The sequence below is a fragment of the Diabrotica virgifera genome, chromosome 8 (genome assembly GCF_917563875.1).
Source record: "Diabrotica virgifera virgifera chromosome 8, PGI_DIABVI_V3a".
Classification (NCBI taxonomy): Eukaryota; Metazoa; Arthropoda; class Insecta; order Coleoptera; family Chrysomelidae; genus Diabrotica; species Diabrotica virgifera.
Genome location: NC_065450.1, coordinates 157,580,449 through 157,608,124, shown reverse-complemented (window position 1 = coordinate 157,608,124; position 27,676 = coordinate 157,580,449). Strand labels below are relative to the sequence as shown.

The following is a 27,676-nucleotide window of genomic DNA, read 5'->3' as shown; positions in this document are numbered from 1 at the left end:
TTTACATCGCTTCGTCCACTTCATCTCTGAAAGACCTTCGGTCTATTCCTTCTTACTATTGAGTTCCACTCTGCTATTATGTTTAACCAACAATTTGTGTCGACTCTTCTGACATGTCCGTACCGGGTTAATATCTTTCTGTTCTATGTAGTCTATTATAATATCTGAGTTCATTCCCATTCTTTTCTTAATATGTCTGTCATTTATTATATCTCATTTTTGCAGTTACTCTGCAGCTTCTCCTTTGGAATTCCATCTCTGTTACTTTTATTTTGTTTTTCGATTTCTTGTTTATTATTCAATTTTCACACCCATAAGTCAGGTAGACCAGGGCGGATCTGTAAAAATATTAGTACATTTGGACGTTGAGAGGTGACTCAAATTTTTTTGCAGAAATTGCTTGAAAATAACTCAAATAATAATATTTGAGTTATTCTCTCTCAAAAAGGTCCGGAACATTGTTTAAATAATCAAAATGTCAAAAAATGAAGGAAAAATTCGATTTTTTTTTCGTCTTTTGATTATAACTTTAAAAGTATTCATTTCCGAGAAAAGTTGTACTAACATAAAAGTTGCATAATTAAATTTCCTACAACATAGAATTGGTTAGTAATTTAAAAAAGAGTCACCCTTGTTGCAAAATAGTAATAATTTCGAAAAAACCATACAAAAACAAGTATTCGCATTTTACGTTTTTCAACCATTTATGCTACACCTACGACCTTTATCTTTCACCCAGAAAAACTTTATAATACAGTAAAACAAAACTCCAAATTTTATTAAGATCGGTTCAATAAATTTTGCAAAATAAATTTTGCAATCCAGCTTTAGCAAAAAAAATTCATTTTTTCAAAATGTTACAGGACTGAAAATAGGGCAGATAGCAAGTAGAAATTTTTTTTGCTTATAGAAGTGTACTGTACATTTCATTTGCAATTTCCGAAACTAAAATAGATTAACTACCACGGCGTCAGGAATTTTTTTTAAATAAACATTAATTATTGGAGCTACGCGCAGGAGAGCGGATAGTTTGCTCTGATTGGGCATTCCAATGACCTTTGATAATGATTGATACATTTTAATTTTTATTACATTTCGATATAAATAAATCAATTTGTTTATTGCAAAATAAAAACACATACCTACTCTATCCTTTGAAATAACACTTTTTTTAGCAAAAACTTTCTTTGTTCATATATATTGTAACAGAGAATAAAGGTTTATTATTTTTAAACATAGTATGCAATTGTTTAAACAATATTTCACAAACAATAATAAAATTAGTTTAATTTTTATGGAATTAAAATATGTATTAAAATACAACAAAATATAGAGTAAGAAAATAATATATTAGATAAAGATTGGAAGAAATTTTGGTGGAAATCAACTTGTGTGAATCGAATACTACTGTCCTGCGCGTAGCACCAAAAAGTAATGTTTATTTAAAAAATTTCCTGACGCCGTGGTAATTAATCGATGCTAATTTTGAAAATTGCAAATGAAAGGTACAGTACACTTCTATAAGCAAAAAAAAATTCAACTTGCTATCTGTTTTATTTTCAGTCCTGCAACATTAAAAAATGAATTTTATTTTCGAAAGCTGGTTTGCAAAATTTATTTTGCAAAATCTATATAACCGATCTTAATGAAATTTACAGTGTTATTTGACTGTATCATAAAGTTTTTCTGGGTAAAATATGAAGGTTCTCAGTGTAACATAAATGGTTGAAAAATGTAAAATGCGAATACCTGTTTTTGTATGGTTTTTTTCGCAATTATTGCTATTTTGCAACAAGGGTGACTATTTTTTTAATTTTTAGCCAATCCTATATTGCAGGAAATTTTAATTACGCAACTTTTATCTAGTACAACTTTTCTCATAAATGAACAGTTTTAATGTTATAATCAAAAAAACAATAAAATAATTTTTCCTTTATTTTTTGACATTTTGATTATTTAAAAACAATGTTCCAGACCATTTTGAGTGGGAGGATAACTCAAATATTATTATTTGAGTTATTTTCAAGCAATTTCTGCAAAAAAGTTTGAGTCACCTCTCAACGTCCATCTCAAAACAGATGCGCCCTGGACTAAGGATATTTCTTGTCGTGGTGTTATATATTTTTCTTTTTTTTATACTAATATTCTTATCCCATAATACCGGGTATAATTTTCGTATGTAGTCTATTGTTTATCCTAGTTTATTTTTTATATATTCTTTAGTTTTTTTTATATCTTCTTTAGTTTTTTTTTTTATATTATGATGAAACCTAAATACTTATACTTAGCTGGAACCTTTATTTATTTACCTTCGTCTATTCACAGCTGTTTTGTTTCTGTATGCTCCGTTTTGAGATATTCAGTTTTTTTAAGGTGTATTTCCATTCCATTCTTTGTATATTTCTGTTCTAGTTTTCTCATAATAAAGCTGAGGTCCTTGTCTTGTGCGATCACTATTTGGTCGTCAGCATAACTTAGGGCATAGGGTATATAGATATTTGTCCCTTACTGGTATACCTATGCCTTCGCACTTTCTTTTCCATGGTTTCAGGGTTTTTTCCAGGAATATTTTGAACAAGATAGGGAATTTGGAGCAGCCCTGTAGTAGTCCTTTTGTCGACTTAAATGGATTGCGTATTATATTTCCCGTTATTTTATTGCAACTGTGTTATTCTTGTAAAGTGTTTTTACTGCTGTTATTGACCTTCGTGGAACTTCGATTTCTTATTGCTTCCCATAGCTTGATTCTAGGTATCTAGTCATATGCCTTCTTAAAATCTACAAAAGCGAGATGGACGGATCTATTTTTGGCCATTATTGTTTCTATTAGTTGTTCAACCGTGTAAATGTGATCTAATTAATGATCATGCTTTCCCCGCTGTGAACCCTGCCTGGTCTTCTCCAATTTTCTCCTTTTTTTATCTATTTGTAATTTTTCCTTTATGGTCATTCCGTACAGCCTACCCATAGTAGAGATGTTGAAAAAGTATCAATTCGTTACAAAGTACTCGTTACTTACGAATACCGAAAGTAACGATTATTATACAGCGAGGCAAATCGTTACTTTGATTACTCTGATTACTTCTTTAATGCATACCAATCGTATCAGAGCAAGTAACGACTATTGTATCTACTTTGATTACTCTGATAACTTTGTTACTTCGTACCAAACGTATCAGGGCGTGTAACGACTATTGTATCTACTTTGATTACTTTGATTACTCTGATTCCTTCGTTACTTCGTACCAATTGTATCAGAGCTAGTAACGACATTGTATCTACAACCAGTACACTTGATTACTTTCTACCAATCGTATCCCAGCGAGTAACGGACGGAACCGATATTTTACGGGTGTTATCGAATATCGTTATCGGTATGAAGCGTTTTAAGGGCGTGAGGGTGAGGAGAAGATAGAAGTTGAAACAGAGGAAGGTACACACATGTTCAAAAGTTTGGAATACGTACAAATAATATATCTACGCCTGTGGTGGTTTCAAAACTGTTGTTGATATTCATTTTAGAGCGTTTTTACATGAAAATGATAAGAACTTTGAATCGTTTTTATATCATTTTGCCATTTTGGTCACATTCAACTGATTAGCGTATTTACACATTTTTTCAGTCTGTGTTTAAATTTGAATTGAGCCGTTTAAAAATATCTAGAAACGTGATATCTCACTTTGACAGATCTAGAGTAATGGCTTTGTTACAACAGGGCTTTAGTCAAAGTGATATCGCGAATATTGTTGATGTTACTCAGAGTGCTGTATCTAAAATTAAAAAAAAAATTCCAAGAGACAAATGACGTCAAGGATCGTCCCAGAAGTGGTAGAAGTCGATTGTACAACAGCAGCACAAGATCGGCAGATAACATTGATAGCTCGAAGAAATCGTCTGGAATCCACAAGTGGTATATCCAGAGAAATTTTTAGGCTGTAAGGACTGAATATTTCACGGCAAAAAATAATACGCCGACTAAATGCGGTAAATTTGTATGTATCGTAGAAGGCCCTTACATATTCCTAAACTAACCTACCAACACAAAATAGTAAAGGCCGATTCTCATTAGACGTGCAAGGAATCGGCAAGGCAACGGCAAGGCAACGGCAAGGCACACGCTCGGCACGGGCAAGGTATTCACAGCCAATTCACACTGAGACAGGCTTGCCCCGGGATAGTTGCTTTGTGTGCTTTGTGTAGTGAACAATGTTTAAAACGTCCACGCTAATAAAAATTGCTCTATTATTAGACGAAGAAACAGAAAATGAAAACAAATATTGCAGATACAGGAAAAGACGTTTTTGGGTGCATGAAATGCTAAAACAACGCAATGAAGAAGGAGAATTTGTAACGTTACACCCCGAACTTTTAGACGATCAGACAAAATTTTTTAAATATTACCGAATGACAATGGACGAATTTAGTAACTTATTGGCGCATATTGAGGGACCTCTTCAAAAACAATATACTTCTTTCCGGGAATCCATTTCACCGATGCAAAAACTCGCAGTCTGCTTAAGGTATGTACCTACTGAAACTATTTACGAGCCGTATTTTGTCTCCACCATATTAAATTTTAATTTAGAATTGAAGAGGTATGCTTATAATGATGAATTATTATAAACTGCTCGTCAAAAATTAGGGATATAAAAAATTATGCTGATTTTCCTAGTTGATTTATTCGCGAACAGACGGATTCCGCTATTTTTTTAATATATTAGATTAAACTTATTTTTTGTACTTATACCGGGTGGAAGAAAAGAAATATGTTTCTTATGTTAAGTTTGAAACACCCTGTAGGGAGGACGAGGTACAAATTTGTGAGTATACATGAGAATTGTATTGTAGTCTTATGTTTTGTGAACATTTTATTATTTGAATGTCCCTGATATCTTTAGAAACAAAAAAATAGACGGGTTGGTAATATAACATGTGTTTTACCGGAAACAAAAGTTTGAGACACTTTGTAGGGAGGAAAAGGCACAAAGGTGAGTATACGTCGACATTATGTTGTAGTCTCACATTTTCTGAATATTTTAGTTTTTAATTTCTCTGATATCTTTAATAACAAAGAAACTAGACGGTATTACTCTTTAATGTGTGTTTCTATGTTTAACATATGTGACGCATGTCGTCAGTTAAAACACATATTAAAGAGTAATACCGTCTAGTTTCTTTGTTATTAAAGATATCAAAAAAATTAAAAAAAAATTAAATATTCACAAAATATGAGACTACAACATAACATCGAGGTCTACTGTATACTCGCCTTTGAGCCTTTTCCTCCTTTCAAGGTGTCTCAAACTTTTGATTCGGTTAAAACGCATGTTACAATTACAAATCCGTCTATTTTTTTGTTTCTAAAGATACCAGGGACATTCAAAAAACAAAATGTTCACAAAACATAAGACTACGATACGATTCCGACGTATACTAAAATTTGTATCTCGTCGTTCCTACAGGGGGTCACAAATTTAACATAAGAAAAACATTTCTTTTCTTCCACCTGGTATAAGTACAAAAAAAAGTTTGAGTAAACCTTTGCATGACTGTGTAAATACTAATGAAAAATCTAAAATAATAAAAAAATACCGGAATCGGTTAACCTGTTCACGAAAAAATCAAGTATGAAAATTTAGCATACTTTTCTATATCCCCAGCTTTTGACGAGCAGTTTATTTGGATATATTATAGTTTTTAATTTGTATCCATTTGGATGCAAATGGATTCCATTTGACCAAGATAAAGAAGCATGGAAGAAGGAGGAGGAGGCCTATCTCCAAGGATGGATGTTTAGAGTTGATTAGATAGATAGATACGTTTTTAATCACTTCCACACATTTTAAAAAATACTTTTATTTTTTTTTTAATATTTAAATGTTTTTATATTTTCAAAATAAACTATATTCTATAAGTAACATATAAAAAATTCTCGAGGTATCTACCATTAAAAAAACTAAAAAAATATACTATATTCTAACTTACTATGTTGTAACTAAAATAACTATAATAAGTAACATGATATTATGTCTCATCATTCAGTGTCTGTCGCTGAAAAATTCTGATAGTATGATGAGGCTGCTGATGATCGTGGCATAGAGCCACTTGAAGACGGACGAGATGGCACCTGTATTGCTGCTGAAGAATTCGGTTGTGGATAATTATGACGGTAGCTGATTTTGGTGATGTGGAAGTTGTTGATTGCCTTGGTACGGTGTATTAGGTGGTTTATGAGAATAGGCGGCATACGGTATGGGAGATTGTTGAGGAAACTGTTGGCCAATATATTTACCTTCAATATCCGAGACAAGCATAAATATTTGATTTTTTACAAGGTACTTATCGGCAGGTGAAAATTTTTTAACACTATTTGTAATGCTGTCAAAAAAATAATCCATTTCGTCTTTTTGTTGTTTTGTTTGTTTGAAAAAAAAAACTTGTTTTTTTTTTCGCTTCTAGTAGATACTGCATAAGAGTACCACTAGCACTTTGGGAAGTAGAATTGTCTTTAGCTTTTTGATTTAGTAATTTCCTTTTTTTGGGTGTATTTTCTGCGTAGCAGATAGAGGAACTTTCAGGAACATCAGAATCATTAGGATTTTCAGGGTTTGATTCATCCTCGTCATCCGTTATAACGCTTAAAGTTTCACTAGCAATCGAAGTCAATCGTTGTTTGTCTTTCATGTGAGGCCTTAGAAATTCTAAGTGGTCTTCATATTTCCATTTTGGTTTTTTATCTGCCGCCTGGCCTGTGCTGTTTTTTTGAAGTTATACTTCTTTACGGGCGTAATGACGGTGAAATTTTATATGGTAAAACCTAGCGACCGGGCGCATGCGCATTATAACTTTGTTCTGATTGGATGTTCAAATGACATGACAAAAATTATCCAATATGGCAGCTGTGGCACAGCTGTGGGACTGTGGTTTGGTTATAATGTATGCTTGTTGCGTTTTAAAATTTGTAGGAAGAGAAACAACAAACAAAAAGTTAGTTAATGGTTATACTGCCTTTTTAAATAGTTTTCATATTATATTTTTGGACTTATTTACATAGAAGAGATGATTGTTGCATGCCAATGTGAAAGCTCATCAAACTGTGACTAGTATGAGTGCCGCAGATCTCGCTTATTCAAAGCTAAAGAATCTTTCACTGGTAAGTGTTTTATAAATAGTTGATCAAATTTTGTTATGATATTTGAACATAGCCACTTTGCACGACGCAAGTGATTGCGAAATTTATTAGTCGTTATACGGGCTCCGATACCTACCTTGAACCTACCAAAATACATAAGTAGCATGTAATACTTTTATTTACATAATTTGATTACCATCAAAATTTATATCAATATTCACCTAATATATTGTTTTCTTACCCTATGTTTTGTTGTATTTTTTCAATTCTAAATCATTTCAATTCAAAATCAAAATAATTTGATTTACATAAGTTAAAAATGTCAAAAAGGTTAATCCGTTTAGTTAGACGAACTTCGCACATAATGACAAGCTGTCTCTGTGGCGAAGTTTTAATGCGAGTGAATCCCAATACAACGCAAATATCAGCCGCGTGGTAAGTTGGTTCGAATCCCAATAGAAACTTTTATTTTTTTTTATACATTTTATGATTGTAAGTATATTTATTATATAATTTTATTTTCAGAAAATACGTATTTAGTTAAAAAATTTTCCGACAATTAATGTTCAGAAATCATTTGTGGCATTTTTAATGTGTTTGTGTGTGTTTTATTTTTTTATTATTTTAATTTTTGGCACTGTTTTAATAAAAATGTTTGAGAAGTAGTAAGTATAAATTAATTTAATATTTAAATAAAATATAAATAAAAAGTATATTAATTTCGTTTATAATCATATAATCATATAATAGAAGTATAACTTCTTACGTGCGTACAAAGTACACACACATTCTTTTTTTGGAGTTCTTTATCTTCCTATATTGACCCCGAATGGATTCCCAGCGATGTTTGTATTGTTCTGCATCTAAAAAAAAATTGTTCAGCAGTGCTACAAATGAACAAAATAAAAATACATTTTTATAAAATTCACTTCTAAAAAACATTTCTTTTTAATATTTAAAAAATAAACCAACTTAATAGTAGGGGACGAAAATAATCTAAATTTGCTCTCACTCAAGCGCTTTGGGGACCTATTGGGTATCCAAATCTGCAATAAAAATTTGGGGCTCCTATTTAAGATTTTAAAGTAGGTAACCCCCCACCCCACACCCGCGGGGGGTCGTGTTTGGTACCATTCGATAGATTTTTCAAAAATATTGAATAAGTGTATTTTGCAGTTTTTCTATCTGATGCTTAATTTGCGAAATATCGCGGGATTTGAATTTAAAATTTAAAATTTACCCCCACTTCTCTCCGTGGGGGGTCACGTTTGGTATCATTCGATAGATTTTTGAAAAATATTGAACTGGTATTTTTTAGTTTTTCGAGATGACGTTCATTTCGCGAAATATTCGATTTTTTTTGTGAAACTTTTTGACCCTCCCATTTCCTTACGCCTCGCTCAGTTCGTCAGATTTTTTAAATATACACTCTTTTGCATGTACTTAACTTACCTTATTTTAATCTGACAATTTCGAGTATTTTTAAGGATAGATTTTTTTTCGGGCCCCCTTAACGAACGCCCCTGTTTTAAAAGCCTATATATAGTAGAGTTACATCTGCAGGGTACAAGGTTTCTCCCCATATGATAACCTGACACGCTCGAGTAACTGCAAAAAACCCCGCTTGGGCTCCCCTACCATAATATTTTATCAAGTTAAATAATTATTTTTATTTACAGGTTTTTAACCACTGGCGATTCTTTTCAGACAATAGCATTCAGTTATCGCTTAGGACATTCTACTGTGCATGCCATAGTTCACGAAGTATGTGGTGCAGTGGTAACCAAGTTACTTCCAATTTACATTCCTACACCTCATAGGGTAGATTGGGAAAATATTGCTAGAAGGTTTTGGACTGTTTGGAATTTTCCTAATTGTTTAGGTGCTCTAGATGGGAAACACATTGAAATTGTAGCACCCAGGAACAGTGGTACCAATTATTTTAATTATAAAAAAACCTTTTCTGTTGTTTTACTTGCATTGGTAGATGTAAATTATAAATTTATAACGGTGGACATAGGATCGTATGGGAAAAACAGCGATGGGGGCATTTTTGCGAATTCTAGAATAGGAAGACAACTAGAAAATGGTTCCTTGGATATTCCTACCGATACAAATTTACCAGAATCAGATATTGTCGCACCCTATGTTATTTTGGGAGATTCAGCTTTTCCCCTTAAAACCCACCTTTTGAGACCATTTTCGCAGGTTCAAACACTGAATAATGTTGAAAAAAGGATATTTAATTATCGACATTGTCGTGCAAGACGTGTAGTAGAAAATGCTTTTGGCATTTTAGCACAACGCTTTCGTATATATTTACGAAAACTCAATTCACAACCTGGTTGCGTGGAACAAATTATTTTGACCACATGCATTCTACACAATTATTTGCAAAGCAGTAACATACAAGAAGAAAGGCTACCTGAGGAACACAATGAAAACATATTGAGAAATCTACCTGCACAAGGCGGTAATGCACAGCAAGAAACATTTAATACTAGAGATATATTTACCAATTTCTTTAATTCGGAATCCGGATCTGTGCCTTGGCAATATGAAAAAAGATAAATTACAATTATTGTACTTTTTACAAATTCTGTTTGTTTAATGTATGTAGCATTAGATCAGCACATTTATTTTTAATAATAAACATATTATTATATACTTACCTTGTTGTACTTTCTCACCAATTTCTTTCCACAGCAGGTTTTTGTACTGGTTATCGGAATATCGTTTGTGAGAGAAGTCATATAAGGCCTCGAGTTCTCGAACACAGTCAATTAGTATTTCATCTTGCTCCGATGAAAAAGCAGGTCTCTGTTGACGCTTCATCGTCTATTGTCACTGAAACTGATATCAAAACAACCACGATTGCAGATTGCTTGCCGGTACGAGATTCACACTGTAGTGACCTTCACGGCACGTGCTAGGCAAAGATTGTTTCGAAAAAAACGTCGCATGCAAAGCCCGTCGCTTGCCGGTGCCTTGCACGCATAGTGTGAATACCATCCCGTGCAGTGCATAAGATTTTATGTAAAATGTATTTTGCCGAGCCGATGCCTTGCCCATGCCGAGCACTTGCCTTGCGCTATAATGAGAATCAGCCTTAAGGTTGCAATGGGCTACATAAATGGTGCAACAGGGTCCTAACTGGAATAACGTGATGTTCTCTGATGAGTCAAAAATTGGCTTGGTATCTGATTCGCGAAGAACACTGGTTTGGAGGGCCCCAGGACGACAAGCCCGACTAGAAACAGCCCAGCCGCGTGTCCCGTTTGAAGGTGGCACTATTATGGTTTGGAGTGGTATTATGAGTGGTACACGGACGTCACTGCTGGTTCTGGAGAGAAGTGTCACTGGTGATGTGTACATCGAGGAAGCTTTAAATCCTGTTGTACGTCTATTCCGAGGAGCAGTAGGTGATGCATTTTTGTTTATGCATGACAACGCACCTCCTCATCGAACAGCAGCAGCACCCAATTTTCTGGAAGAAGAAGGAATATCTACATTACAGTGGCCCTCGAATTCCCCCGATATGAACGTTATTGAACATGCTTGGAACATTCTCAAAACACGCATCAAAAAGCGAACAATCCCCCTATTACACTTCGCGAACTAAAAGATGCTGCTCGTGAAGAATGGGAGAAAATTCCGCAAGTCCAGCTCGACCAGTTAATCAGCAGCATGCCAAATCGCCTACAGGCATCCAATGGAAGAAATAAGAAGTATTAGTTTTATTGAAAACTATTTTTTTTCTTTACTAATTTATTTTTAAATGTAAGTTGTACTTTCTAAGTTTTTCACTACAAGCGAATAAATATTTTTTTTTGCATATCGTTTATCTGGTTTTGAGATTTATTTAGTATTGCTAAGAATTGAAACAAAATGATGTTTAACTATTCAGAAAATTTTATATATAAAAATCAATAAAAAGATGAAATATTCCAATATTCCAAACTTTTGGACATAGGTATGTGTATAATGATATACGTAAAATATGTAATGTATGTCATTAACAAAGATCGAATTCGAGAACCCTATATTTTTATCTAGATCTACAATCTATATCTATACAAAATACCTACCTACTGAGAAATAAGATTCTCGATATGATTACTGGTACTCAAATACAAAAGTAACAAAAGTAATCATAGTAATCAAATCATTTTTATCCCCTAAACTCTAAACAGATCGGCGAAGGTCGTTGTTATATCGGAATACCTATACAAAATACCTACCTACTGAGAAATACGATTCTCGGTATGATTACCAGTACTCAAATACAAAAGTAATCATAGTAATCAAATCATTTTTATCCCTTAAACAGATCGGTAAAGGTCGTTGTTATATCGGAATACCCATACAAAATACCTACCTACTGAGAAATACGATTCTCGATAATATGATTACCGGTACTCAAATACAAAAGTAACAAAAGCACTCATAGTAATCAAAGTAACGGATACTGTAAATGATTTCTTTATACAAAAGTAACGATTTGTAACGAATACTCGAAAGTAACTATAATCAACATCACTAGGCCCATAGAGGGTACAATGTTGATTCTTCGATAGTTTTTTTATAACTAGATAGATTATTTAATAGAATCAAAAATTATTCCACATTTTTTTTATTAAATCAAAACAAATAGGATTTTGTCAAAATTTTTTGATTGTCCAGGATTAAATGATTAAATAGTGTTTTCGTTAATAGGTTCTCAATCGACTGAACTATTAATCGAGTTGACAGACAAAGATTTGGTAAAACATGTTGTTCGCTATCGACAATTTGAAATTGGACCTGAGATAGATGGATATCCTCTAAAAACGGCATCTGGTTTTAGTGGTGCTGCAGGGGATGGTTTGAACTGGATTTTAGGACAGAAATTTAGCACGAAAGACTTGGATCAAGATGCGTGGAAAGAGGGAGACTGTTCAGATTTTTCACGTAAGTAAATTATTGTTTATATATTGTAACCGCTTCACTATTGCTTTATTTATTTAATTAATTCTATTTTATTCTAATTGGTGTTATCAATAATGAAGATAACGGAAATAAAAGGGCGGCTAATTGAGAAACTGGGACCAACGATCAAATTGCTTCCTTTGCTGGGATCTGAGAATCTAGAATGAGATTTGGTTTGATTGTATTTAAACTAATACAAAAAATAATAGAACAAAACAGAACACCACAAGAATGGAGATCAAGCATCCTAATCCCTCTCTTCAAAAAAGGAGACAAATCGGACCCGGAGAATTACAGAGGAAATAACTCATTAAACACAACATTAAAATTAACAACCAAAGTGGTAACAAACATATTGAATGAAATTATAATATTAGCAGAAGAACAACAAGCATAGCACTGATGTTATATTTATAATGAGGAAAGTTCAAGAGAAATCGTTGGAATAGAATAAACCGGCATATTTAGATTCCGTGGGCCTTAAGAAAGCATTTGACAGGGTAAAATTAAAGGACGTTTTCCATGAACAAAAGAAGAGTATATAAGGACAAAAATAAATGGTTATACCAGCAAACACAAAACGAAACACGGCGACAAATTCGCATAGCAAAAGAAAATTGGTTAAAAGAAAAATGCGATGAAAATGAAACGCTATAAAATAAACATGACAGCTTTAATGTACACAGGAAAATAAAAAAATTAACTAGAAAACCAGAAAACAAATTGATGTTATGGACAAACTATATAGAACAGGTGTTTAACGACAACCGAGACACAAGAGATAACGAATATTTCGTTGAAGAGACTGGACCAGAAATAACAAAAAGTGAAGTAAAACACAACATTAAAGAACTGAAAACTGGGAAAGCTGTAGGACCGGACGAAATACCGACAGAAATATTGCAACTTATAGCCGACTGCAATATATATGTAATTGTCGAATTATTTAATATCATATACAGAACAGGTAGGTTACCTAAAGAATGGCTTCTATCAACATTCGTGACTATACCGAAAAAGAGAAACGCCAGACAATGTTGCGAACACCGTACCATCATCAACAGTCTGATGTGCCACATACTCAAAGTATTTCTAAAGATTATTCATCGTAGAATATACAAAAGACATTGGACAAACTCAGTTCGGATTTAGAAATGCTCAAGGAACCAGAGAAGCATTATTTGCAGTAAATGTGCTAAAACAGAGATGTTTAGATATAAACCAGGACATGTCTGCTTCCTAGATTATAACAAGGCATTCGATACGGTAAAACATAATCCGTTAATAAAACTACTGAGAACAAAGAACATCGACACACGGGATATAATAATAATAAATAATGTGTATTATGAACAAGAAGCTGTCATAAGAATAAATAATTTAAACACCAATAAAATAAAAATCAAAAGAGGCGTTAGACAGGGCTGTGTCTTGTCGCCATCACTATTTAATGCATACTCAGATGAAATATTAAAAAAAAAGCATTAGAAGATGAAGTAGTAGGCATAAAAATAAATGGCCTACCCATATGTGAAATTAGATAGGCCGATGACACAATACTAATAGCAGAAACTATTACATATCTACAAATAATTTTAGATAAAGTTGTTGCAGCGAGTGAAGAATTTGATCTGTCACTAAACATAAAAAAAAAAACGAAATTCATGGTTATATCAAAGGAACATATTAGAAAAATAAATCTACACGTAAATAATAAGACGATAGAACGAGTTCAGAATTATAACTATTTGGGGACAAACATTAGTGAAACAAACGATTATACCAAAGAAATCCGAATTAGAATAGAAAAGGCTAGAAGTGCATTCACTAATATGAAACAAATATTATGTAGTAGAGACCTCAGCCTAAATATTAGAAAGCGAGTACTAAAATCTTATGTATTTTCTGTTCTTTTGTATGGTGTGGAGACATGGACTCTCAGTAAACAACGCCTCAATAGATTGGAAGCATTTGAGATGTGGACGTATCGAAGAATACTGAGAATCTCCTGGACAGACAGAATAACCAATGAGGAAGTACTAAGGAGAATACAGAATAGCAGGGAGATACTGGATTCCATCAAAATAAGAAAACTTCAATACTTGGGTCATATAACACGTGGTGACAGATAGGAACTCCTAAAATTAATTATGCAGGAAAGATTTAAGGAAAGCGCAGCATAGGTAGGAGAAAAATGTCCTGGCTGAGAAATCTCAGAGAATGGTTTGGATGCAGCTAAACTGAACTCTTTCGGGCTGTAGTATCAAAAGTGAGAATAGCAATGATGATTGCCAACCTTCATCGCGGAGATGGTACGTAAAGAAGAAAGAAGATCCATTTGTTACACCCAAGAGAGGTACCTCCAGGAATAATTAAAACGATCGAAAACATCTACCAGAACAACACAACAAAAGTAAAAGTGGAAGATGGACTAACTGACCCAATTGAAGCCGGCAATGGGATAACACAGGGGGATTCCTTGAATCCTTTATTGTTCAACCTGATCATGGGCGAAATAATAAAAAAATTAAGAACTAAAAAAAGATACCGAATGGGAGAGAAACAACTTAAAATAATCTGCTATCCAGACGACGAAATACTAATCTCTCAAACTGAAGATGATCTACAACGTATGCTGCACCAATTTAACATAATCGCCAGAAAATTTAACATGTTGATTTCCCCAAAAAATACAAAATGCATCCAATAACAGCAAATCCAATAAGATGCAAATTGGAGCTGGAGGGTCAGATAATAAAACAAGTGATGGAGTTTAGATATCTAGGTATCACACTATCTAGCTACGGAATGCTCGAAACAGAGGTGGAAGATCTGGTAAATAGAGCAAACAGAGACACAGGTTGCCTGAATGACACAGTATGGAGAAATAAAAATATCGGAAAAGAAATGAAAGTAGTATGGTATAGTTAGACCCAAACCCAGACATCCAAAGTGAAAGTTATCCTCCAACACCAAATTGTTCAATATGGTCCACATAATGTTCAGAAAAAAGTCACACCATTTTGAGCGTCGGGTTTGGGGGGAGAGGGGGGAGAAATCTGCAAATTCGTAGTTTTTTAAGTTTTTCGTCAATATTTCTAAAACTAAGCGGTTTAGCATGAACAACCTTCTAGACAAAATTGTTCTACACTAATTTTAAATAAAAAAAGTCCTATGCATAACCCTTCTAAAATGAACGGTTCCAAAGTTGCGGAGGTAGTATAGTATAATTGGTCCAAAAAAAAGGCCTAACCCAGACATCCAAAGTAAAAGTTTTCCTTAAACACCAAATTGTTCTATATGGTCCACATATTGTTCAGTAAAAAGTTACACCATTTTGAGCGTCCGGTTTGGGGGGGGGGAGATGGGGGAGGAGTCGGTAAATTAGTAGTTTTTTTTTAAGTTTTTCGTCAATATTTCTAAAACTATGCTTTAGCGTAAGGAATGTTCTATAGAAAAATGTTCTACATAAACTTTAAAACAAAAAAGGTTCTATACATAATTGTTATAAAATCAACGGTTCCAGAGTTGCGTAGGGTGAAAATGGAGGTTTTCGATACTTTTTATATTTACCGATTTCTCCCCCCTCTCCCCCCCCCCCCAAATCCGACGCTCAAAATGGTGTGACTTTTTTCTGAACATTATGTGGACCATATAGAACAATTTTGTGTTGGAGGATAACTTTCACTTTGGATGTCTGGGTTTTTGGTATAGTTATATCATAAATATTGCCCAAAAAATATAAAAAGTATCGAAAACCTCGAATTTCACCCTCCGTAACTCTGGAAGCGTTGATTTTGTAACAATTATGTATAGAACATTTTTTGTTTTAAATTTCATGTAGAACATTTTTGTATATAACATTGTTTACGCTATAGCATAGTTTTAGAAATATTGACGAAAAATCTAAAAAAACTACTAATTTACCGGCTTCTCTCCCATCTCCCTTCCAAACCGGACGCTCAAAATGGTGTAACTTTTTACTGAACAATATGTGGACCATATAGAACATTTTGGTGTTGGAGGAAAACTTTTACTTTGGAGGTTTGAGTTGGGCCTTTTTTTGGACAAGTTATACTATACTACCTCCGTAACTTTGGAACCATTCATTTTAGAAAGGTTATGCATAGGACCTTTTTTATTTTAAATTTAATTTAGAACAATTTTGTATAGAAGGTTGTTCATCCTAAACCGCATAGTTTTAGAAATATTGGCGAAAAACTTAAAAAATACTAATTTACCGATTTCTCCCCCCTCTCCCCCCCAAACCCGATGCTCAAAATGGTGTGACTTTTTTCTGGACATTGTGTGGACCATATAGAACAATTTGGTGTTGAAGGATAACTTTCACTTTGGGCGTCTGGGTTATGCCATCTTTTGGATCAACTATACTATACTAAAGGCAGAATTTACAAAACAGACGTCAGACCAATAATGACATAAGCGGCAGAAACACGGCTCATTGACAAAACAGACAGAGTCTGTGATATCTACCTACCTATTGCCTAATGCTTTTTAGATAATAATATTACTATATTAAGTAATATCATAATATTACTATATTAAGTATTTAACTTAGTAATATCATAATATTACTATATTAAGTATTTGCTAACTATATTTTTTTCTTAATAATAACAGTTGGTGCATGGTGGTACAATAATTGCTATACTTCAAATCTCAATGGAAAATATCGACATATGGCACATGCCGAAGGAATCGACAGAAAAGGGATGAACTGGGATCCACTTACTAAATCAGAAAACAGTTTTTTCCTTTCTGGATCACGAATGTTAGTTAGGCCAAATAACTAGAACAATATAGAAACAAATTTATCATTCAAGTAAGTAGTTTTGTATATATTTATTAGTCTGTGTAATATACAAGAATAAATAACCGCGAAACGATATTCCAGCAACAAAAGAGCTGACATGAATATTACGTGGCGCAAAAATGTATTTCCAATTTGATGGATAATAAAATTATAGTTTTATTTTGAAACTTTTGAAATCTGAGTTTGCCGAAGAATTCTTTCAAACAAGTTTGGTTGATAGAATTTGTAACCCGTTTCTGTGCAGCGGATGGTGATGGTCAAAATTTTCCAAACTGGAATATTTTGACCGTGCTATGTATCACTCAGAGGATAATATAATAAATTTAATAATATAAATAGACGGAAAAAGCGGTCAGGTCGAAGAAGGACGTTGTGACCAAAGTGAGAATGAGGTTGCCGAAGGCTGGATCTTGACAGATATATTTCTCTACAATCTAAGTGTATCTGAGAATCCTTCTAATGAGTTGGACATATAGCGTTCCTAGCGAAGTTGTCTTGCAGAAGATAAAAAAAGTGGTCAGAATAGTTATGTAAAAATCACAACCTGTAATATTTTGTCCAGGGTATGGTTTACCCCGACAGGCTTAATGTACCCCATTTATTAATACAAGGCAATGTAGAGGGAAGAAGGTGGCCAGGTCAAATAAGAACGCCATGGATTAGAAACCTAAGGAATGTTTTAACGGATGCTTTGTATGCCTATTCCAGTGCACGAAAATCTAAATTAAATTTTTCTTATGCAAAAACTTTTGGCACCAATTGTATACAATGTTTTTCTACGTTCGTACAAAAAACGCCTTGTATAATAGTCCTGGATACCGCGTAAGAAAGAAAAGTTTATTAATAGCATGCTGAAAATTTGTTAATAGCTTAACGGTGTCTAGTCGGAAAAATTTTGATGCACGGGAACACTGGAACAGGGGAAGTTTTAATAGTGGAGCATGGTAAACGTGTCGTCCTGACAAGTTTATGATTGTGAAAAAAAGCAAGTTGTTTTTTTTTTTAACTTTATTTAATAGCTAACGTTATATAATATATGAAATATGTTTGTCCGACAAAAATGTTGGGCATTTTAAGGAGTCCGACACGTAGAACATGTCACATCACAGGAATTATGTTGGTAATAAATAGAAATCTGATTTTTGCATGAGAGTATAATGATGGCTGTCCGACAAAATTAATGGGAAGTTTTCGTAGTCCAACGTTCTAAACATGCAAGATATAGACAAAAATGCTGGTGATAAATAGCAAGCTAATTTTAATTTTAATTAAATAAATAAAAATAGAAATAAATAAATAAATAGAAATAAATAAAAAATCATTTTTTCAAATTGACTTAGTCACATATTGATGAAGCTATTTTAGTTGTATATTATTATTTATTATTTATATTCGCATACTTGCATTTGTATATACATACATGCACACTCCAAAGACAGTGAGGTAAGTATCAATGCATGTACCGGGTGTCCCAATTAGAATGGCTCTCGGCCATATCTCAGGAACCGTTTATAGTAGAGCTTTGAAATAAAAAACTTTATAACAAAAGTTGCCTCAGGAAAATCCTGGAAATTATTTTCATAATTGTGGGACCACCGCTAGAGGGCGTAATTGAATATCAAAAATTTAAAAATCTAAATTTTACAAAATTTTCCTAATGAAGGGGCACTGGAAATCCGATCGTCGTATTCTTCATAAAATTCTACGCATATTTGATTTGACAAGTTTAGGTCTACCTTTGGAAATAAGAGGTGGGGGTGAGTGGGAACCTCGTTATGAAAAACTGGCTGTGAGTCCGGTTCTGCTTAATCAAATTTTGCAAACTTGGTCTTGTTGAAGACAGATCTTTTTCGTCAATGTAAAAGTTATGATTTCCAACCAACTTACTGAGTAATATGCCAGCTAGAAGGCGTTATTAAATTTTTTTCAGAAATCTAGTGTTCCTTGGAAAATATTAAATACAAACATGCATTTTTAATAGCATATTACAAAATTAGACAAAATTAGCAACAGAATAGCGAAAACCGCATGTTAATACCTTTTTTCTATCTCGAGATATCTTACAAAACGTGTAAATTTAAAAACATAACTGTTACTGTCACCGGTAAACGAAATTAATTAAAAGTAGTGTGCTATGGAAACAACAAAGAAACATTTTCCAGCTGTCAACGTATATTAGGTCTTTTCAACGCTTCTCATTTGTTTCGAGCCTCGTTCATATCTCGTATATTAATATTATACACGGATTATACGGCATATGACAGAGGCTGGAAACAAATGAGAAGCGTTGAAAAGCCCTATTACAAAGAAATAAAAACAACTATTTAGTGATGACATAAACGTTCAAATTTTTGCCCATCATTTTCGTTGCAAACATTTACTCTTTCAAGAGTAGATTGAACAGCAGTCTCAATTTCTGCTTTCGATATGCTTTGAATGGCGTTTAGTATTCTCTGGATAATGTATCCTAGAGTAGTGTATGATGGGCAACAATTTGAATATTTAGGTCGTCACTAAGTAGTTCTTTTTGTTCTGTGTTATATTTAATTTTAATAGTATTGTCTCTCTCTATATTGTTGTTTTAATTAATTATATTTTTATACGTTGACATCTGGAAAATGTTATTTTGTTTTTTTCCACAGCACACTACTTTTCATTAACTTAGCTTACCGGTGATAGTAACAGTTATGTATAAAATTTACACGTTTCTCGAGATATCTTGAGATAGAAAAAAGGTATCGACATGTGGTTTTCACTATTCTATTGCTAATTTAATCTAATTTTATAAAGTATGATTAAAAATGCATACTTGTATTTAATATTTTCCAAAGAAAACTAGATTTCCGAAAAAAATTAAATAACGCCTCCCAGCTGGCTTATTACTTATTAGGATGGTTCAAAATTATCACGCTTACATTGAAGAAAAATATCTGTCTTCAACAAGACCCAGTTTTCAAAATTTGATTTAGCAAAACCGGACTTACAGCCATTTTTTCATAACAAGGTTCCCACTCACCCCCACCTCTTATTTGCAAAGGTAGAGTTAAACTTGTTAAATTAAATATGCGCAGAATTTGATGAAGAATACAATTATCGGATTTCCAGTGCCCCTTCATTAGGAAAATTTTGTAAAATTTTGATTTTTTTATTTTTGATATTCAATTACGCCCTCTAGCGGTGGACCCACAATTATGAAAATAATTTCCAGGCTTTTCCTGAGGCAACTTTTGTTATAAAATTTTTTATTTCAAAGCTCTACTATAAACGGTTCCTGAGATATGGCCGAGAGCCATTCTTATTGGGACACCCGGTATACAGGGTGCGCCAAACCTCTGTTTTTCTTTGATTACGGCTAAATGATGGGATATACAAAAAAATGTTTTTAACAAAATTAATGTATATCGAAGCCGTCTATAATTTAAAATTATTTTCGATTATACAGGGTGAGTCAGAACGACGGTATGAACGAAAGTTGTGTTGTTTTAAATGGAACACCCTATATATTATATCATTTTTGAATATATTGTTTAAAAATATTAAGAATTTATATAAGGTATTAGAGGCCTAAAGTTAACAATTTTCGAAATATTTACACATTTGTTGAGAAAAATGGTAATATCCAAAAGGCTGTGGGGTAGGCTTTCAAGGTAATAAAAATATAAATGACACGTCAAAGTTTTTTTAATATACTGTTATTTTTAAAAAAATTAACATATTTGACATATAGCCATAAAATATACAGTGTGATCACTATTTTTTTTTTAAATGGGACACCCTGTATATTAGTATTGCCTTTTGTAGTAAATATTACAACCTTTCTTTTGGTATAAGGTTTTATATACCTAGCATGTTTCGTTTTGTTGGTATTTAAAAAAAATCTATAGACATTACGTTTTTGCGGATCTTTTATTAAAAAAATTTTTTGCAAAAAAAAATAATTATAATCTGGTTTTAGAAACATACATCAAAATATCAAATATGAAAATAAAAACGTAATTAAAGATTAAAATATATCGTATACTAGTGCAATTTAATTGAATTTAATAACTTAAAATTATTTTACAAAAAATATTTTACCATACTAATGAATGCATAAATTAGTTACTAAATTAAATAAACAACCAAATTTGATATCTACCCTAGTAATTTTTCTACCACAGCAACTTTCCTGAACCAAATTAATTGTTAATTGTATTGTATTTACGAGTAAGACCAGTTAAACTTTTAATTTACCTTTTAACTTTATTTACATCTTGAGAATATAATAATTATAAAGTATGCTTTAAAACAAATGAATGTTAAATGTATTAGCCAAATTATTTATTAATATAAATAGTATTAACTGGTGTCACCAAAGCTGGTACTAGTTTTGTAGTTGAAATTTTTGTAAAAATTTTTTATTTTTTAAATTTTAATTTTTCAGCCGAACCATTGATGGATATGACATTTGTTTTGGGTGAAACCATTAGAAATTATTACCAGCTTTTTTGACACGACTACATAATTTACTTCTAGTCTCGGCTGATTATCGGAGAATAGGCCATTTGTGGGAAAAGTTATTTACCAGTAATTTTATTGCTGGAATCGAAGCTTATGATTATAATAATCGATTATATGATTATATGATTATAATAATATGATTATGTATTATCGGCTCTGTAACAAGCCTAATTTCGCGCTAAAAATTACAAAAAAAAAACATTTTTAATTTTTGATTAAAATATAACCATTAAACTAATTTTTAACATTTTTTGAGAGCAATTATTTTGTACCATAAACTCACTTTTAAGCTTTGAAACAATTAAAACAAATTATAAGCAACGTATGTTTATTTTGCTGTTTCATAACTTTTTTGCAAATGGTTGGAAAAAATTTTTAAAGCATTCATTTTCAAGACATTTGAAATACGCTTTTTAAGTATTTTTTAAATTATAATATAGTAAACAATTTCTGAGAAATATTAATTGGTTTATAACTATTATTTTAACATTTAAATGTTATGCAAAAAAAAGGAAAAATTTATATTTGTTGACAAAATATTAAATAGGCATCACATCTTTATAACCTTTCTAAGTTTGATCAATGTCTCATGATTATTTTGGTTGTTATTGCGACTGTAAATTGTTAATTAACAATTGAATTGTTGCTAAAATATTCATTTGATTTTCACCGGCTTCTGCAGTTATAATCTACACCAAGGAAACTTTTATTTCACCAAGTTATTTAATTAATTATAAATAACTACTTGCCCAAAAAATTTATTTGAACATTCGAGATTTTGTTGGGAAAACCCACATTTTCCGAGGAAAATTTTCGTCGGGGCAAGTCGGGAAGAACATGTCTCTATGTAGAATTAAAGTGGAGTGAATTTTTATTGGAGTGTTTTTGGTGTAAAGTCAAAATCTTCGGAGTTATAGACCAATAATTGAAAAAAACACGATTTGTGGGCGCCATTTTGTTAATAAAAAAAGTAGCACACTATCTGTGGACTTTGCATACCTATATTATTAATATATAGGATCATAGTATTCGATTCCAGGAATAAAATTGCTGGTAAATATCCTTTCTTTGTACTTTACTAATTAGACCAGCGTATTATAACTATTTTTTTTTCAAAATTTAAAGACTATGCAAAAAAACAAAAAATTTATATTTTGTCGATAAAATATTAAATAAGTATCTCATCTTTATAATCTTTATAAGTTTGATCAATGTATCATGATTATTTTGGTTATTATTGCGATCGTAAATTGTTAATTCACAATTGAATTGTTGCTAAAATATTCGTTTAATTTTTACCTGCTTCTGGAATTACAATCTATACCAAGAAAGCTTTGATGTCACTAAGTTATTTAATTATTGATTAATAATTACTTACCTAAAATTTTATTTAAAAATTAGAGATTTTGTTGGGAAAACCCGCATTTTCCGAGGAAAATTTTCGTCGGAGCCAATCGGGAAAAACATATCTCTATGCAGAATTTAATTGTGGTGAATTTTTATTAGGATGTTTTTGTTGTAAATTTTCAATCTTCGGAGTTATAGAGCAATAATTGAAAAAATATGATTTGTCGGCGCCATTTTGTTTATAAAAAAGTAGCACACTATCTGCGGACTTTTCAGCCTATATTATTAATATATAGGATCTTATAATTCGATTCCAGCAATAAAATTGCTGGTAAATAACTTTTCCATGAATTTTGCTAATTAGCCCAGAGTATTCATAATATATTTCTATAACGTTCATTTGTTTCAAAGCACACTTTATACGTTCTCAAGATGTAGGTAAGATAAAAAGTTATTATTAACTGATCTTACTCGTAAATACAATTTAACTAACAAAATTGGGTACAATAAAGTAACAAGGGTAGAAAAATTTCTAAGGTAGATTTTAAAATTGGTTGTTTAATTTAATAAATAATTTATTCATATTAATTACTCATCAGTATGGTAAAAGGTTGTTAGTAGCATAATTTTAAAGTTATTAATTTCAATTTAGTTGCACTTGCATACGTTTTACTTTTTCTTTAATTGCGTTTTTATTTTCATCTTTCATATTTTAGTGTATGTTTCTAAAATCAGATTATAATTTTTTTTGGAAAATAATTTAATTAAAATTATGGCGGATATAAAATATCAGCAAAACGTAAAATCTATAGTTCTTTTTTAAATATCTACAAAACCAAACATGCTATGTACATACAACCTTACACCAAAAGAAAGGTTGTAATATTTACTAAAAAATTCAAAACTAATATGCATTATTTAATGTTCCATTAAAAAAAAGGAAAAAATTTTGAATTTGCAAATAGTGATCACACTGTATATTTTATGGCTATAAGTAAATGATATTAAATTATTTAACAATGACACTATATTATAAAAACTTTGACCTACCACTTAAATTTTTATTACCCTAGAAACATAATCCACAGCCCTATAAATATTACCATTTTTCTCAATAAAAATGTAAATATTTCGAACATTATTAACTTTAGGCCTATAAGACCTGATACAAATTTTTCATATTTTTAAAAACTGTATTCGAAAATGAAATAATATATAGGGTGTTCTTTTTAAAAAAATATAACTTTGGTTCGTACCGTCGTTCTGACTCACCCTGTATAATAGAAAATAATTTTAAATTATAGACGGCTTCGATATACATTAATTTTTTTTGAAAACATTTTTTTGTATATTCCATAATTTAGCCGTAATCAAAGAAAACCAGAGGTTTGGCGCACCCTGTATATTGCAATAAAATTATTTTTTTGGGTGGAGTTTGTTCTAGATATCCTGAAAATGATAATAAAAAAATGTCATAGAAGATGTGAAAGCAATATCTTAGAGTTTTCTAGTTAGGCGCATCAGAAAGTATAGAAAATTTCTTTTTTTTTTTTTTTTTTTTTTTTTTTTTTTTTTTTTTATTATCAGCATCAACCACTTTGGGTTATTAGCTGTACTGTCATTAATACATGGTTACTTAAATCTAATAACATTTTGACTATTACATAAGTTCACATTTAGGTAACAATATAATTTACAAATTAAGAATTATAAAATGTTAACAGTGGTTATAGTTTGCTTAAAACATTAATGTCTTTCAAATAATTAAACAAATGTGTAAGCTTACAGTGTGATCCTAAGACTGCTTTTATATTGAGAGGTATGGAGTGTTTTTGTCTTTCATTAAGATATTTAGGACACTCTATTAATATATGTGTTACATTGATGTCGCAATTACACAGGTCACAAATAGGGCGATTTGACTTAGAGATTAGGTAGCTGTGAGTAAGTCTGCTATGCCCTATGCGTAAACGATTTAGCTTCACAAACAGCTGGCGATTTAGGTCTATCTCACACCAAGGTTCAATTGAGGGCTTTATTGTGTGTAGAGATGATTGTGAAAGATTCCATTCGTTTTCCCATTTGTTTAACACTTTTTCTTTAAGGAATGGTTTGTAATCGGAAACAGGCACTAAGTTCACTAACACTGAAGACGCACTGTGTATTGCTTCTCTGGCATGGAAATCTGCTTTTTCGTTTCCTTGAAGTCCAATGTGTGATGGAACCCATATAAAGCTTACTTGCTGCATCGTGTTCTTCAGTAAATGTAATTGTTCTTTTATTAAAATACTTATAGGATTACTTGTATATAACTGTTCTATCGTATGTAATGCACTGAGTGAGTCGGTAATTATGACAGATTTTGGAATTTTTTGAGTACGAATGTGAATGAGGGCTTGCAGAATTGAATATAGTTCTCCAGAGTAAATACTGCAAGTGGAAGATAATTTAAATTGTAATATAGTGTTTGAATCTACAACTGCCGATCCCACACCATCAGCAGTCTTAGATGAATCTGTATAAATATAACAATGATCTGGGAAAGAAGCAAGTATGTTGAGAAAAGATTGATTAATTGTTGCATGGGGGGTATCAAGCTTATTGTATTTAGAGAGAGTTAGATCACATATTGCAGGAGGAAAGGTCCAGGGCGGAGGAGTAACTGTATTTGTCTGATTAAAAAATTTTGGGAATTGAATATTATTGAGAGAGAGATATTTTCTGATTCTCTCGTAAAAGGGAGGGTTAGTTCTTTTTTTATTTACATAAGTTGCTTTGAAACGTTCTGCAATAGTGTGGTGGAAAGTGGGATGCGATTCTATTGCATATATGGATGATGCGTAGACTAATGACAAGTCCATTCTTCGGAAATTTAAAGGTGGTTCTCCGGTTAAACATTGTAAACTATTAATGGGGCTAGTACAGAATGCTCCTGTGGCTATTCTTAATGCTGTATTTTGTATGACTTCTAGTTGAGCAAGAAGTGTCTTCTTTGCAGATGAGTATACAATTGATCCATAATCGAGTTTGGATCGTACTAGAGATTTGTAAATAAGAATCAAACTTTTACAATCTGAACCCCAATTACGATTGCACAGTGTACGCATTAAATTGAGACCAGATTGACAGGATTGTTTAATGTGCATAATGTGGTACTTCCAAGATAGCTTTTTATCAAAGATCATTCCTAGAAATTTTAAGTGTTCCACATAAGTTAAGTTGTTTCCATATAACTGAAGATCTGGAGTTGTAGACTGCCGTTTTTTTGAAAATAAAATACATTTAGTTTTGGTTGTAGAGAATTGCAATCCTACAGCTTTCGACCAGTTTTCAAGGTGATTTAATGCACATTGTAATTTTTTCTGTATAGAAAGAATATTTTTTCCTCTTGAATATATGACTAAATCGTCAGCGTATAATCTCGCTTTAACAAGTTGTGGAAAGTTTTCTAAGATTTTGTTTATTGCTACTAAGAATAGTGTTGAACTAATAACAGATCCCTGAGGTGTTCCATTTGTTTGGTCTTTAGTGCTGGATAGTGTACCATTTATCTTAACCTTAAATTGTCTCTTACTAAGAAAATTTTGAATGAAATATAGCATGTTACCTTTGACGCCCCACTGACTTAGTGTGTTAAGAATGTCGTATCTCCAAGCCATGTCAAACGCTTTTGTTATATCGAAAAAAACCGCAAGACATTCCTGTCCAATTGCAAACGATTCATTTATCTCGGATTCTAGGTCAATTAAATTATCTAAAGTGGATCTGTTCCTGCGAAAGCCGCTTTGTTCATTGATTATTAATTTATTATTTTCCAAAAACCACCTTAGTCTATTATTCACCATTTTTTCCAAGATTTTACACATTGTGTTGGTAAGCGAAATTGGCCTATAGGATTCGGGATCAGTTCGTGGTTTATTTGGTTTTAGTAATGGAACTATTATCGCCTGCGTCCATTTTGTGGGAAACTCATTATTAGTCCAAATTCTGTTGTATAGGTTAAGAAGATATTGTTTTCCATTATCTGGTAGATTTTGTAAGAAACTAACAGGAATATCGTCTGGTCCTGGCGCCGATTTTTTGCTGGTACTTAAAGAGTGATTAAGCTCTTCCATGGTAAATGCTATATTAAGAGGATTATCTTCAATGCAATTAAAATATATTAATTTATTTTCCAAAATCATCTTGGTATTGATAAATTCTTTAGAAAAGTTGTTATTGCTGGAGTTCATTTCAAATTGTTTTGCTAATAAATCTGCTATTTCGTTATTAGATGTTACTATCTGTTTGTTATTGCATAGAAATGGAATCTTTTTATAGGTATTACTTCCAGATATTTTTCTAACTTTTTCCCATACGGTGCTTATAGGCATAGTGGAATTAATAGAGGACATAAATTCTTGCCAAGATTTTTTTCTGTTCTTTTTAGTTATATATCTAGCTTGAGCCCGTAACTTCTTATATTCTATAGTATTTTCAAGTGTTTTGTGACGTTTCAATTTGTTAAAGGATTTTTTATATTTCTTTATTATATCAGTACACTCTGCGTTCCACCATGGTAATGAATTTCTTTTATGTAGAGTTTGTGTTTTACCTATATGATTTTCACCGGCAAGATGGATTAATGATATAAACGAATTCAAAAGTTCATCTATATGATGATTTTCGGTGACTTCTTTTAAGCTATGGCAAGTCTGTTGAATATACTTTTTGAATAAATACCAATCGGCATTCTTTAGATTCCATTTTGGAATTGGGGTTGTATTAGTATCTTCATAATTACTGTTAAAAGAGACTTTAATAGGATAATGATCACTTCCAAATAAAAACGGAATTACATCCCATGAAAACTTTGCTGACAGTAGAGGATCACATAATGACAGGTCGATAGCTG

General features: G+C 32.0%; 1 protein-coding gene across 2 annotated transcripts in view; it reads left to right on the top strand.

Annotated features, from left to right (window-relative positions):
- The window catches only part of LOC126890406 (microfibril-associated glycoprotein 4-like), a 214,652-nt gene that overhangs the window by 64,802 nt on the left and 122,174 nt on the right, over window positions 1–27,676 (top strand). Inside the window, exons 5-6 of one of the 2 annotated variants that reach the window (XM_050659308.1) lie at window positions 11,850–12,083; window positions 16,743–16,944. The exons of the other annotated variant lie outside the window; for it this stretch is intronic. Of the exons in view, the coding sequence (XP_050515265.1) occupies window positions 11,850–12,083; window positions 16,743–16,915 (407 nt within the window). The 3' untranslated portion in view covers window positions 16,916–16,944. The remainder of the gene's footprint in view (window positions 1–11,849; window positions 12,084–16,742; window positions 16,945–27,676) is intronic. 2 annotated transcript variants of the gene reach the window in all.